The sequence below is a fragment of the Aphis gossypii genome, chromosome 2 (genome assembly GCF_020184175.1).
Source record: "Aphis gossypii isolate Hap1 chromosome 2, ASM2018417v2, whole genome shotgun sequence".
Taxonomy (NCBI): Eukaryota; Metazoa; Arthropoda; class Insecta; order Hemiptera; family Aphididae; genus Aphis; species Aphis gossypii.
The window spans coordinates 69,182,978-69,199,514 of NC_065531.1; the positions used below are offsets into that span (position 1 = coordinate 69,182,978).

The 16,537-nt window shown below is 23.6% G+C and overlaps 1 protein-coding gene across 7 annotated transcripts; it reads left to right on the forward strand.

Annotated features, from left to right (window-relative positions):
- Positions 1-250: 250 nt before the first annotated feature.
- On the forward strand, positions 251-12,456 carry LOC114132111 (membrane metallo-endopeptidase-like 1). 7 transcript variants are annotated; one of them, XM_050200880.1, is made up of 18 exons: positions 251-482; positions 5,661-5,736; positions 6,363-6,469; positions 7,866-7,928; positions 8,023-8,184; positions 8,598-8,681; positions 8,770-9,007; positions 9,080-9,338; positions 9,405-9,521; positions 9,879-10,023; positions 10,201-10,415; positions 10,475-10,651; positions 10,713-10,822; positions 10,883-10,941; positions 11,022-11,070; positions 11,126-11,324; positions 11,632-11,796; positions 11,882-12,456. In XM_050200880.1, exons 1-18 carry the CDS (start codon positions 479-481, stop codon positions 12,056-12,058), a joined length of 2,406 nt encoding a protein of 801 aa, XP_050056837.1. In that variant the 5' UTR covers positions 251-478; the 3' UTR covers positions 12,059-12,456. The 7 variants fall into 7 exon arrangements, with proteins under 7 accessions (XP_050056837.1, XP_050056839.1, XP_050056842.1 ...); XM_050200882.1 differs by having other exon boundaries at positions 252-482; positions 6,434-6,469; XM_050200883.1 differs by lacking the exon at positions 251-482 and adding an exon at positions 5,400-5,518 and having other exon boundaries at positions 6,434-6,469.
- The last annotated feature ends 4,081 nt before the right edge of the window (positions 12,457-16,537 follow it).

The following is a 16,537-nucleotide window of genomic DNA, read 5'->3' on the forward strand; positions in this document are numbered from 1 at the left end:
CACGAACATGACTTTATGTGTTGTTATTATTATTATTATTATTACTATTGTGTGTTTCTGCCAGAATCAGCAGCAGACCATGGGACAAATAAAAGAACGAACCTCGTGCCGTGCGTTTCTCCCGTCGTCGCAAACCGCGCGCGTACGGCGCCTGGCCGCGCCACATGTTTGTTGGCAGAACTGTCAACATGAAAGCAAAACATAAATCCACATGAAGCCGGCGTAAAAAAAGACCGCAACATGTATGTACGGTCGGGCGGCGTTTCAGTTAGACGAAGGCCGACAAATAGTCAACACGCGATCGCGACGACCTGTGCCGGCCAGCAGCCGTACCGCCGCCGCCCGTGCACATCGACGACCGACGGTTCAACACGACATAATATCACATAATATATTATATTATATTATTATAATCGTATTCATGTGCGCGAAGGGGAGGGTCGTGCAGAAGGACGAATATAATTAAACCTGCACCAAAATGAGTAAGTGCATTGTGTATGTTCGTACAATAATAATTTAAAAAAAAAAAAATACATATATATAGTTATATACCTATATACCTACATATAAATACAAATCCAAATTGAATACATAATTAAATTCAACTGGTGGTGGTCGGATTTTTAAACTGAATTGTGTTCAACGATATAGCCGGGGTAACTATATTTATAGTTTGTCCTGTAGTATCCTCTGGACCACTTCGTGTACACCTAGTGACTTTAATAGGTTAAAAATACATTTTTTTTTTTCGTTATTGATAATATTATATCGTTGACAGACAAAATTAAATGCTATTTTAGATAGGTACCTATAATACTAGAAATTAGGTAAGTCAATTTTTTAATAAATATACTGAATATAAAAACTAAAACTTGAATATTTGAGAATCGCAAAAAATTTAAATACTATAAATAAATTTTATATATTTGATTCATTTACCAGCAAAAAATAAAAAATAAAAAGTGAATAATCAATAATTGCATAATAAGTATGTTGCAATGAAAATATTAAAATATCAATCGTTTTTTTTTTTAGAAAAAATATTGTAATTAACCATTTCATAAACCTTCAACAATTAAAAAATTTTCACATATATTATATTTAATTCACTTTTATTAAATAAATTTTTATTATTTAATTATTAAAATGAATGCAATACAAATTGTACATTCGACTTTCACACGTTTATCTGTTGTAATAATGCATTAAAATTGTATATTATAATTTATAATTATTAGCTTCTTAATATCTATTTATATAACATATTTTCATTATAAGTTGATATATTATTTTATAATAATCTATGACTTATGTAATATATATTTATTATACCTATCTATTATCTATAATGAGCTAAGCAAATTATTGAAACTTAATAATCTTAAACTGAAAATAAAATTTCAATGACTAATAAAAGTTTATTTTAATTGAATGTTTTAAAATACTACATAATATTGTAATGACTTATCTTGTCACTCTAAACAAAATATGATTAAATTACAATTAAGATAAAGTAGAGTGTAACTTATGTATACATGCACTCACTATACGTCAATTTATGTTCACTTCATATTAGATACACCATATACGGTATACAATTAAAAATACATTTAAAATGCAAAATATTATTGCTACGCACAGAGCAATTAAAAGTTATTTTTATCGAAACTAGCCGACATCAAATAATATTAAATGTATGAACATAAAACATCATAACTAATATTAATGATACATGGAATACCAAAATTTCAAATTAAATAGGTAGCTAAACGTTTAAACTCCATTGTTCAAATTAAAGTAGGAAAAAATAATATGATCCATTTTCGATGTATTTAGTCTTCAAAATAAAAATTGAACATTTGAAATCCCATAAAAACTCAAAAAAATAATAAAAAATTCATGAGTAAATTATTGATTAAATGTATATTATTTAGGTTTCATTTTTAATATCTGGAAAGATCATATTTAATTTGTTTCAGTTGTTTTTGAGAAAACATCTTGAAGTCTTAAACATTTAAAAAATTATCCATATTATTAATTATTATAATTGTCCTCTGTAATATATTTTGAATCCATAAATTCTATATGATGTATTAAAGTTTAAAAAAATACTATTTTAATCTTTTTTATTTCAATCTTAACATTACATTAATTTATAACTTAAAACTTATTGTAAGTCATATTATACTTATAAATTATAATCAGTGGTATCCATTAATTAGATAAACAAAATTTAAAGTATATATTTATTTACCTATCCAAAATGATTATCTAGATCATTTTTTGTGACAAGATATTCAATTTAATTTTTGTATAAAACATTTTTTAGCGGTGAGTTATTAATATTTTTATAAGGTAATGCCTATAGTCTATAACCTATTGATTTCATTTTCATTTTGTTTCATATTTATTTATTAGGTACGTGTGTTTTACTGTTGTTATTTCGTATTATACGTCTATCCTCTGTAAATACCAATGATTATTTTAAACTCACGTATTTACAAGTGTAAAAAGGTAGGTAAATAGGTACGGTTAGGTGACATTGCGGTGAATTTGTTAAATTTGAATGCCATGGTATATCATCATTGTACACAAATAACCATTCTACGTGAAAACGGTCTATCAGGTATATCTATATTATATTTTATTTTATGTTTTTTAATTGTTTTACAATTAAGTTTAATATTATTAATGCAGTTAATTAAATAATTTTTGCCGAAAACATTGCATTCGTGAAAATATCATTGAATGTATAAAATATAATAAGTACCTAGTATAATATAATATAAAAAGTTTTATGTCTCAACAAATAATATTTTTTAATTATAACAAAATAATGAATATCTTTATTCATATTCATATTTGAAATATATAATTTTGTCCAAATTAAAATTTAAAATGTCTATTTTCTATAAAAAAAAAAAAAAATATATATTCTTAATATATTTGTTGTTACTTTTTTGGTAGACGACTTTTTTTTATTTATTTAAAAACTTATAAAGAACTTCGTATTAATTTTTCAACTTATAGATATAAAAAAAAAAATAATGAGCTGATACAACATAATATGAAAATTGTCTAGATTTTATGAATTTCGTAAATATTATAAATATATTTCTAAATTTAAATGGTTATAAAAAATATCTATTCAGTAAATTTTTAAAATTTTTAATTAGTAAATGAAAAACTTATGAGTGACCGTAAATTAATTTTTAAGCATTATTACCTTTAATCTAAAATTTAAATAATAGCTATTTTAATGAAAATGATGTTCCACAAAAGTAAATTTTAAATTATTTGTTTTTTATCTAAATAAATTTGTTTATCTACATATTATATTATCCAGATAAATATTTTAATCTTATCTAAATATAATATTTCGTTTATCTTTGTCCAACATTGCACTTATATAATATACCTATAGTATTATATCTTGTAACATAATTACCTAGTAAAGCGAAATGAAATTTATTGAAATTGTTTTCAATTCAATTTTAGTGTAGCTTAATTATAGTTATTAAAACTTAGTTTTTAAATAATATATGTAGAACATAAGTATATTACCGAGTTATTATTCTTATATACATATACGCTATAATAGTATATCTATTTAAGTTGGTTTAAAAAGCAGCCTATAACTTTGTAACATTTTAACCTGTCGTTTTCTTAGGAAGTTATATATGTTATGCAGTGATTTTCAGCACTACGGGGGAGGGGTATTTCTCACTCACATACCATGAATGAATTTGAATCAATTTCAGTTATCTATATAATTCTATTCAACTGATTCCCCTACCTTACCACAGAATTCAAAATATATACATAGTATTACAATAATACATCTATTTCCTGCGCTGAGGTAAGTGAAGTGAGACTAGTTCCCGAATACTAGTAGTTATCTGCAGCCTGTCCATTATTTTTCACTATGAGTTAGATACTATACAATCGTATGTTCTATGTAAAATGTAGACGTAACATAACACTAATAAACAAAACGAAGCTATAAACATTGTGTAGAGGTCATCAACTCAAAAATGTAAACAAACTATAAATAATATATTATATATTAATGTCTAATATATGTAGGTAGGTACTCAACTTAATCAAAATATATTGAATGTGCATGCATAAAGAAACACAATATATTGTATTATTCATTAGAAATAATTAATATAATTAATAACATTATTATATTTATTATTTATTAAAATAATCTGTAAGACCATAATAATAATACAGTAATTAATAATGGAGTATTAACCATTATTATTTTCATCGAATACTAAAAAAAATTGTTCAATTACTTTGGTAAAATAATAATAAGAATATACAGATTTCTAAATAAAACTTAAAACAAAATTAATTGTATAGCATATATGATTGGACAATAAAAAACATTCTTATAATTTAATAAATTAAAGTTTAAACTGAATCCTTTCAATATATTCTAAAATAAATAGTGGTTTTAAAGGATGAAACTTTCCCTTGTGAGACTTGGTTAATTCCTTTGAATTTTTAAATTATAAATACTAAAAATCATAATTTATAATATTTATTAAAAATAAATATTATAACAAATATAAAATGTAAGTACTTAAGTACAACACTTGGACATTCTTCAGAGTTATGATAAAAAAAATTATTTTTGCATATTTTACAGTGCCGTAGTATTAGTAATATCTAAATTTGCCCTCTCTAATATGCCCTTGATGTTTTATCAAATCACTTCTGCTAATCACTTTTATTTTGGAGATTTCATCATTTTATAATGTATTCCAATTTTTTTATACAAATTCTTGTATTATTACAACACTATAAAATGTCATCAACATCTAGCATTAATTAAACAAAATAATTTACATTAAGTCAAGAAAAATTATAAAATAATTAATTTGGAGAAAAAACCCATTTAAAACCCTATATCTTGTTAAAAGTATTTTTCATTATTTATTAAATACACTATTGTTCTTTTCAAGTAAAATTTCTTTTAAAAATGAAGTATTTAATGGTTATTACCTAGACAGCACGTTTCACTCATAAGTTACAGTACCTAGTTTATGTGTTGAATCTTATTTAATTTTTAAATAAATTATCGTCTACATTATCGGTATATCGGTACATTTATAAAATATTTATTATTTACACATTGCAATTTATTTAAATTATAACCTGTGTGCGTCATTCATTGTATAGATATTTCTTACATTACAATAAATAAGTCATTTGTATGCTAACATTTCATAGTGTTTATATTAAAAATTCGTGCTATGGGTAGGTATACGTTTATTATCATGACTTGTATAATACTCTTATTATTTGATTTGTGACTGTGTATACCGGAGTAGGTAAGTAATGTATTGCAAATATTTGTAAACTTCCCGATGTAATAATCTTAGGTATTATTAGGTATTATTTCAAGGTTCCTCGAATGAAATAGTGTTTTCATCAATAAAAATAAATAAGTAAGACAATCGTCATTTACAGTTCTACCGTGAAGGTTCAGTTCGGTTAAAATTAGGTAGCTATAGATATTCTTTTTTTTCTTGAAATTAAAAAGATTTTAAAAAATAATTGAAACAATTACTTGAAGTTATTTAAACAAAAAGTTTTTATGTAAACAAATAATTAAAGTTTAATGTTTGTTTTTTTAAATTCAACAGGTGATGACGAAGATTCACCGACAAGTAAACTAAAAGATGATGGACTTAAAGATCCCGAATCGGGCTATTCCAAATTGTAAGTGAACATATTTAATTATTTCAAGCATTCATTAAATATACAAAATTAATATACTATATTTAATCAATGTTCCAAGTGTATTAATTATAGATTATAACTCTATGGAACGCTATTAAAAGGATAACTGATAATATAAAATCAATAAATTTAATTATCTCAAAAAATAAAAAAATCATAAAAATATTCTTTTCCAGATTTCAAATATTATTTACTAAATTGTATTTAATAAGAAATTATTATTTTTTTAGACAATAAAATATACTCTATTATCTAATATGTTTTTCAAACACATATTGATCTAATAAATTATTAGTTTTGAGATATTATATAAATATTTTAGACAATGAATCGGAACAATAATCAAAATATTCCAATGTTAAATGTTTCTATATTCTTAAAGGGAATAACAACTCTTTATTGTTTCAAGATCAATGGATCGTAACTTACAATAGAACAAATAGTAGGCCATAAATATAACCTTGAAATGACATTATGTTGATATTTGTGTCAAGGTAACGTAAAAATCATCCTTGTACCCTCAAAAATATAGAAAAAAATGGAAACAATTTATTTAAATAAGGGCTAGGGTATTTTATCTCAAATTAATCTGATGCGCAAAACAGGTTCAAAAACAAAATGGAAAGCCGAAGAACCTACTACATAGTTTTAACATTACTAATATTCATATTTGCAGTGCTCATAATAGCTGTTTTCGGATTATCGTTTGCCTGTAAGTATTGAATTATTTATAAATAATTTATCTAAAGAATACAAATAAACAAATACATATTTTTAAATTATTGATTGACGTGCTTAGAGAGCCAAGACAGAAAAACTATTAAACTGTTTACACATCATGACACATTATGACACATATAAATTATGTTTAATTTATTCTTGAAGAATTTTTTTTTATTTGAATCATAATATAAGTATATAATACACTTTTTTAAATACAGATTAGTAAGAAAAAAGTTAAGCTTGCGTAAGATTTAGAGAATAATTAAATTAAATAAAAATAGTAAAATAAATGTATACATACTCGTACGTAAAAATGGTAAATAAAATAATAATAAAAAAAAAAGAAGGTAGAAATATATGGTTAATTATTTTAACATGAAGTAAAAATTACACAAAATAAAAAACATTTAATTATTCTTATTCTAATAATAGATAATTATAAATAATATTTTCAACTTTACTTTGAATATTAAGTATTCAAACATTTTTAAACTGAAATTGCAAGAATTAAAATATGTAAACCTTAAAATATAATCAACGAAAAATTGAACAAAGGATTTATAAAAGTGTACTTTACAGGAATACTATGAACTCTATTTGATATTTTGCTTTCGAAAAATAATTTGGTATTATCTTTGATAACAATTTTAAATACCTACATAAAAATAAGAGCTATTTTTTTAATACAATTTTACTGGCAATACCCTCAAATCCCGGTAATTTTACCACGTTGATCCTTTTTAATTACATTATTATTATTATTATTATTTATTCAAACAAATTCAAACTATATTATCTTGTTTCATTTTGAAGCGTATATTTTAAGATATTTTCACCTAAGCCCCCTCCCATACTAGTTATCCATATTGATAAATCGACTGATATAGTGCAAAATATATTTTAGTTATTATACGCAATACGAATTGTATGTTTATATAATACAATTTTTGAGTTAAGTAAACGTATAAGGTATTGACTAAATTTAATTAATGTCCCTATTGAACTAAAATTTGATCAATTTATAATTAATATTATTCAATAATTTCTCAATAAAAATAAAAATATATAGATACATTTTTTTTGTTACATTATGTTTTTCTAACATTTTTTCTTTAGTACATTAAACATAACATTGTGTAGTCATATAAACTGTATTAACTGAAAAAATACAAATTAAATGTTGTTCTACTTGGCAATCATAAAAAAAATATGTTTAAATACTTAAAAATTGATTTAAATCACATCCTCAACAAAACAATAAGTCAAAATGTGTTATTCGTACTAATTTTCAAAGTAAACTTAGGAACCCACGTCTTAGAAATATTTTAGAATGTATTTATATTAATAATTTACAAACCATCTGGTTTTTTTTTTTTTTTTGCTAGACCTAACGAAGACGGAAGACCAAGTCAAGAGAATATGTACAACAGAAGACTGCTTAAGATCTGGTTAGTTTATACAACAAGCATAATTGATGTATTAATTGATAAGTATAAGCGTCCGTCATATCTAATAAAATATGTTATATCTGTTCAAATATAGCTACAACATTAGTTGAGTCAATGAATAAATCTGCAGATCCATGTGAAGACTTTTATCAATTTGCCTGTGGAAACTTTGCTAAAGTGCATAAAATACCGAAAACAGCTGTTTCAAATGATCGGTTTGCTGAAGTACACGCTACAATGTTAGTAATCATAAGAGGTATGAAATCTGTCCACTGCGGCATTACATTTTTTCTTTATTGTAATAAATTCATACCTATAATACAAATGGTAGATAGCTCTGTTATATTGAAATTATGTTGTATTCGTTTAAAACATATACAATTCTGGTATTTTCTACGAATGCTATTTTTATGTCGGTAAGATATTGCAGAATGACTCATTTATAAAATGTATACGAAGTACAAAAATGACGGACATTAACAAGAATATTTACATTGCTGTAACGTAGATCCGAACTAGCTCGTAACGTTACAATATTTTTAATAACATCGCATAGACAATAAAATTATTACAAACTATTGAACAGTGGGACTAGATTAGTTAACTAAGGTATACAACACTGGGGCTCATTATACTACTTACTTTTAATGTTATGAATGTTGTTTTTAGATTTTATGGAAAAAGAAGATAATGACGATGATCCGTACTCCGTATCGCAGTCCAGACTTTTGTATCGTTCTTGCATGGCAACAGGTGTGTTAGCTTATTATAATATAGTAATAACAAATATTATTTTATGAAATAGGTGACACGTTTTATTAAAAATCACTTTCACGTTTAGATGAAATGAACACAGTTGGTATCAAACAATTGGTTCAAATTTTAGATCAAATTGGCTTGCCGTACATGGGACTTTCTACTAGAGTGAAGTCTTCGAGTTTCTCGTCAATTTTAGCTAAATTAAAAAAGATTATTAATTTAGACTTTTTATTTGTAACGAATGTCGAGGCAGATATGAAAAATCGGACAGCTAATCGAATAAGTTTGGGTAAACCAAGAGATATAAATATATTTCCAGTGTAAGAATTTAAATTTTTCATTATACTTTACTTTTACTAATGTCTAATTTTAATATGTTTCAAATTTTCTAGTCATAAAATAACGAATAATATTATAAAAATGAGTTCAAGAAAAATGCGTGAAACATTAGCATCTGAAGAAGAAGTAGGCAACACAAATGATAGTGAAGAATATGCAGATGGGATTGATTACATAAAATCATATGCAAAATATTTCAAAAGCGTTTGGATGGAAATCTATAAATCGAAATCAAATAATTATAATCCTAACTTTCACAATTTTGGAATTAAAGTATCGCAATTATTAAATTTCATTAATGAACATTCAAAAGTAATTAATAAATTTACCATTTTTATTTTGTATTTTAATGGTCATATTATGAATAATTAATTTTAGATAAAAGATAAAATATACGACGGAGATGAAGAGCTTCCATCACTTATGACTGTTGAAGAATTACAACATTTTACTGATGATATTACACAGAATTTCACACAAACGAACGAGCAAATCGTAAGTTATTTAAATAATAATTATTATTATATTACCACAAAACTCCATAAATTATAATGTTACCTACCTACACATTTTCCACTATCAGACAATATTATAATTATTGTGATAAATTCCATAGGAAAATAATTTATATTCTGCGTAAATACATTGATAGGTGATAACTATGAAATAAATTGTTTTACCATTTAAATAACATATAGGTAATGCAAATACTGCAAAACTTCTAAACTTCTGCTAAAATTCTACCGATCAAATTAACACGACATATTTTATAATTTATTTTTGTCTTACGTATTAATTGTGATAATTTCAAAGAAATAATAATAAAATACATTTTAAATAAAAATAATATAGATTGATTGGAAGCAATACTTTACAATTCTATTTATGGATATGGATAATATAACACTGGATTTTGAAACTGACTTGATTCAAATATCTAATATTCAATATTTTGAAGCTCTATTCGAATTAATTAGTAAACAGAAAAACTATGCTAGTAAGTATAATCAATTTGTTAATAATTGTTTTTTATACATTTAGTTATACAATAAAAAACAAAATAAAATAATACACAGTGTTCACATTTAAAGTTAAATATTATGATTTTATTTACCAATTACAATGATATAAATGTTTTTAATTATATATTTTTATATATTATATGTAATTTTAGTCATAAATATATGGTGGGAAGTAGTTGTTACTCTTTTGCCATATACTACAAATGAGATGCGATTTATACAAGATAGATACTACTATGAAACAACTGGGTTAGAAAATAATCCTTCAAGATCAATTTATTGTGCAAATGCTGTAAACTCAATGATGGGAATGGCTGTCTCACGTTTACTAGTAGATATGGAATCGATATATAATAATACGAAAATGGTATTAAACTTGAAAATATTGAAATCTAGCAAATACAATTAATAGCTATGTGTTTTCAGGCGGCTGAAATGATTGATAATATTCATTGGGCATTTGAAAAAATAGTCAAAGAGCTAAATTGGATGGATGATACGACCAAAAAAAGAACATTATATAAGGCGGAGCAGATGAGAACATTCATTGGCTTTCCTGAATTCATAAATGACGCACATCAACTTGATGACTACTATTATGATGTACTTATTTTACACAGCATTAAATATATTGTTTGAATAATTATTTTGAATATTTGTTTAGTTTGAAATAATAGAAAATGACTATTTTGGAAACGTTATACGTTATGTTCAACGAGAATTAAACGAATCCTTGGTAGGACTTAGACAATTAAATGATTACACAATCAATTCGTGAGTAAATACTAAACATTTTTGATCAAATATATAATAATAAAATCTATATTCTTTTAGTTGGGCATCAGATCCTTTAGAAGTAAATGCATATAATTGGATCCAAGCAAATGCAATAAGTAACCAGCACAATTTTAAAATTTAAAATAAACTAAACTTAATGATTATATAAAACAAAACATTATTTATATATTTTTAGCTGTTCCTGCCGGTATATTACAATTTCCTTTCTTCGGACATGATTTACAGTATGTTAAAATTATAATAACTATAGAGAAAATTCACTAATTATATAAATTTAAGGATGCTCAACTATGGTTTTCTCGGCTCTATACTGGGACATGAACTTACACATGGTTTTGACAATACTGGTCGAAAGTTTGATCATAATGGAAATGAAAATATGTGGTGGACTAATCAAACTATCGCGGAGTATGAAAAACGTTCAGATTGTTTCATTCATCATTATGAATCTTATTTAGTTCCTGAAATCGAAGAAAAGGTATTTTTTCAATATTTTATCATTAGGCTGCAAAGTTAAAACTATAGTTATACATACTTTTTACACAACAGTTTTTTTTTTTTTTAATACGAGATGACGGTATCCTGTAATTAATTAATTTAATTATAAATTATAAATAAGAATTAAAAATATAATTAAATGTAATTTTAAAATTCTTGGATATTTTTAAGTCGATTAAATATAAATATCACTGTATAGTGTATAGTGTATAGTGTATAGTATATAATAATTTATAAAACTGTTCATTTAAACTATACTTACAAGTAAAAAATAAATTAAATTTTAGATAAGTGGTAAATTAACATTGGATGAAAATATTGCTGATAACGGTGGATTGAGAGAAGCGCTATTGGCTTATAGAAAATTTGTAAATGATTATGGCGAAGAACCTAAGCTACCTGGATTTGAACAATACAGTAATGAACAAATGTATTATTTAGCTTTTGCGAATGTAAGTAGATAGTTATTGATAAAACTTTAAAAAAGAATAGTTTGTAATCATCCATCTAATTATATTATTGTATATTATTTATTAGAATTGGTGTGAAGCAACTACACGTGAATCATTATCGAACAGTATATTAGACGAGCACAGTCCGAATAGTATACGAGTAATTGCAGGACTAACCAATTCAGATGAATTTAGCGAGGTATGGAAATGTGAAAAAGGTTCAAGAATGAATCCAAAAATTGATAAATGTAAAATTTGGTAATTGTTAAAAAAGTAAAATTGTCTTTATTTATTATTTTACTATAAACATTAATGTCTTAATAAAAATGAATTACCTATATATTATTAATATATAAATATAAGCTTTAATGCCATTAGGACACTGTTGTTACCAAATAATGTGATTTGTATGAAAAGTGTTTTGTTAAGTCATTATATTTAAATTATTATATTTTATTAATTGCTTAGCTTTACAAGATACTTATGATTATCTACTTACTAATCTTTATTATAAATATATATTGTGATAACTGATAACAAATAGAGGTTTTAAAAACTATATATTTTGTCATAATTTTTGTTTTAATTATCTTTTTAAGAATATATTATTTCTTACTGTGTTCAAAACATGACAAAATAAATTTAATCTATTATCAAAAATCGTTTGAGCTTTAAATAACTTATCCATTTTAATAATTTTAAGTGTCGTCCCTCAAATTGAATCCATTAGGTAACTAGGTAAGAAAATGCAAGTCATAAACATAATTCATTCATAATGAAATAGAAAAGTAAAATTCATTATTTATCAATTTTATTGTTGTGATAATGGCCATTGAGTTGTATTATGAATATTACTAGTGAAAGTAATCAAATATAACTAGTAAGGAATATAAATTGTCAACTCATACCACAACTGTGTCAAGTCGGCACCTAGTATCCTGAGTCCTGACTATCTACATCCTGACTTTTATTTCATTCATTTATAAATATTTTAAACTTATAACGCATATTGTAATATTATAAGTATAGATAGGTGTAGACAATGAAAAAATTGAGTTGAACAATCAAAACTGTAATAATTCTAAAATGATGCAGTCACGATGAGTGAAAATATGTCTCTCTAGAGTCTAGATTTCATACTATGTGTGGAGTGTTTGAGTGGTATATATGGGTATTGGCATGAGAGTTTAATTTATATTTTAGTGTACATTTAATCGATTCCGTAATTATTATTATGGTAATTTATAGAATCTAAATTTTTTAATTATAAAAAAATAATTAATATTATTATTTTTCAAAAAAAAATTGCGGTTTCGTCCAAAATTTGAGTTTAAATATCTATTAAAAATAATTTTGATTGAATGTTTTATTCTTTTGTTAGTTCTAGTATGAACTACTTATAAGAAATATTGTATTACATAATCAAACCTTAGTTACAAAAATTGAAAGTTGTTTAAATGTTTTACTCTTCGCTTGTACATTTTTGTAATTTTGACGATTTTTTCAAAAATCCAAACTTCAAATTCATATAAAAAAATATGCGCTTTAATATTTATAAAAATGTTAATAATATTAAGAAATAATAATTATTAAAATTAATAAAAATGTTAATAATCTTAAGAAATAATAATTATTAAAATTAATAAAATAAAAATTTTAAATTATATTTAAATTTTTTTGAAAATTTAACTTTGTATAGAAAATTATATATAAACACTTAATATCTACAGTAACTATTTTTTCTAATAACAAAAAAATACAAAGTTTATTTTATATTGAATACTAAAATTGAGTAAAAACACCAGTATTCTTAATTATTTTTGTTTTCCCTCTTTTTTTTAATAATACTGGGAATTTTTTACTTTTAACAATACCAACTACTAACTATATGCTACCAGAGATCAGCCCCAACACTATATATTAATATATACATATATATATATATTAATGATATATAAGTACATATTAAAGCATTTTTATCATCCCAAACAGAAAAAAAACTTAGAAAAAATAAAATTTTAATAGGTTTTTTTATGAGTTATTCAACATTATTTGTTTTGTATTTTACACATAAATATAGTCACTCTAAAATACACCTACAGTATTCCTTAAGTACATAAAAATCATTAGCATTTATTCAAAAACCCTAAATAATAATGACTCAACGATGTTTTATATGTTAATAAGTAAAATAATGTTATAAAATAGAGATTCTTGATCGTAACATAATATTAAATTTAACATATTTTGTAGTTGTACCTTTACAATACGGAAATTTAGAGGTTTAATACTTAAATATGTTTATATTGTCATTTGTCATCAAATGGTATATCATAAATGTGATACATCAGCCGAAAATCAAAATAATACTCAATATAGCCAAAATAAGTTTATTTTAATGCTAAATTATCTAAAAGAAAAAAGAATTGTTATTAGAAGTATTTAAAAAAAAAATAAGTTACAATATACAAGTCTGTATTTTGAATTTATATAAATGCCACATTTTCTTGAATTCTAACGCGTGTGTAAGAAATAAAAGGCACTAGTCTAATAGTTTATATCACCGAAATACTTAACCAAACTAACCGGTTTTTTATAGATAGTTAAGAATAAATTATTGACGTAATATCGACATCCACGCGTGACGACACGATAACTACGAAGATGACGAGGTTACAAATTCACTCTGGAAAAAATACATAATATTATTAGTATATTATACTTAATAGAACGTTTAGAACCTGATTCTGTGAGTGGTAACCATCTACATTTTTCACTTTCGAAATATTCATTTATAGTATTAATTCTTGTACTTACATGTGTTCTCGTTATAAATTACACTGAACTAATGTTATTCATTACAAGCCTGAGTATGTCCAGAATAATTGTATAAGTATTTTTATAATATATTTGAATATGTATTATCCATATAATAATTTACTGTATTTTTGTATTTATGTATTTTTTCCCACCAATACCAAAAAACAGCAACGAATTAACTAGGTAATTTAGTACTGTAAACAATTTCCGATACATTTTTGTGAGCTTTTCCGTGTAATAAAAGTACTAGTCATAAAACATTATAGCTTACCAATATTACAATAAGAAGGTGATATTGTATTTTAATTGTTTAATTTAATGCATATTGTATTTTATTTTTTTATTTCAGTATGAATTATTTATGAAAAATGTTGTATTAAAATTTCAAGACTTAGCCATAAAAATAATACATTTTATGCGAAACAATTTGTAGATTTTCGTGATTTCGAGGAGATTTGTAGAAATTTTAACACCAAATACTTATAAAAATAAATTGTGTCCGTGTATTTTAAATATTTTTACATATTATCTATAAGAATAATTTATGGGGAATAAATCTAGTGTTAATTTATCAAGCATTTGTATGTAGTAAAAAAAATTGTGTCCACATGTATAGAAAATTATCAAAAAAATGTTTGATTATTAATTATTAATAAAAAATTATGATAAATGGTTAATATAATAAAACGCTTCCCCGATATTCGTATTTTTACAAAGTATAAAATTAAGACGGCGTACTGTATATGCAACATAAGATGTTTCAGTTTAAACTTATTATAGCAATAATAGTATAACTTAATAATAAACCTTGTATTACATTTCAAAGTCTTCATGAATCTGCCTTAGAAATTAAAACTGAAAACTGAACACATTTATAACAACAAAATATGCGAATTATTGTTATATCTTCGTACGTCTTCGAGAATGTGAAGAGAAATTACTATAGTGAATTATCGTATTTAATTATCACTAAAAAATATTTTTAAAATTAGATCTAAGACTTTGTTTTGTAAAGTAATTCCTTTATTAGGAAATATTTATTAAGTAAGACTAATTTTTTTATTACAATTTTTTGATAAATTAGAACAATATTTTACTTTTTCATAATTTTAATACATTTTTCAAAAATGTTTAACGTAAGTAATTTTACCAAAATTATTGTAGTAAAAAAAACCCCTTCAAATTGGTACAAGTGTATGAGTATATATTCGTCAAAAGTATTAATACTCATCGACCGCATTTTATCTAAGAGTCATAATATTAAAGAGGCAGTAACAATTTATATATTCATTTTTATTAATTTATTCTATTATTGAAGTATTATTTTAAAAAAATAACTTAAAATGAAATTATAATTAGTTTAATTTTTAAATTTTAAAAAATATATTTTAAATAGCATTTAAATAGCACTTTTTGAGATCTTAAAGGAATTCATACATTTTTTTCAGGGCTTTAAAATCCCTGCCCAATCAGTTCAAAAACTATTTGTTAACAGAATATTGGTTCTGCTGAACGAAAATTTAGTATTTTGTACGCTTGTCCAATAATAATATTATAATAAAATATTTCTGTACATTATTCAACTTAATTATTTCTTTTCATATCCATTTATTTCACATAATATTTATTACCTATTATATAATTTTAATTATTATTTTAAATTTATTTCGAAGTAAAAATAGATCGTTACAACTCTAAATAACACAATACATAATTTTCAATTTAGATATCTTAATACAATACTTAAAAAAAAAAAAATGGCAGATTCAATAATTAAAAAATAGTTCAGAGTAAATTAAGCCATAATGACTAACATTACGATATTAAATAACTATAACAATTAATTAATTTTTAATATTTACATTTTTGAATAAATTATTAGTGGTAAGAAATAATCGAAATTAAAACATGATTATATTCA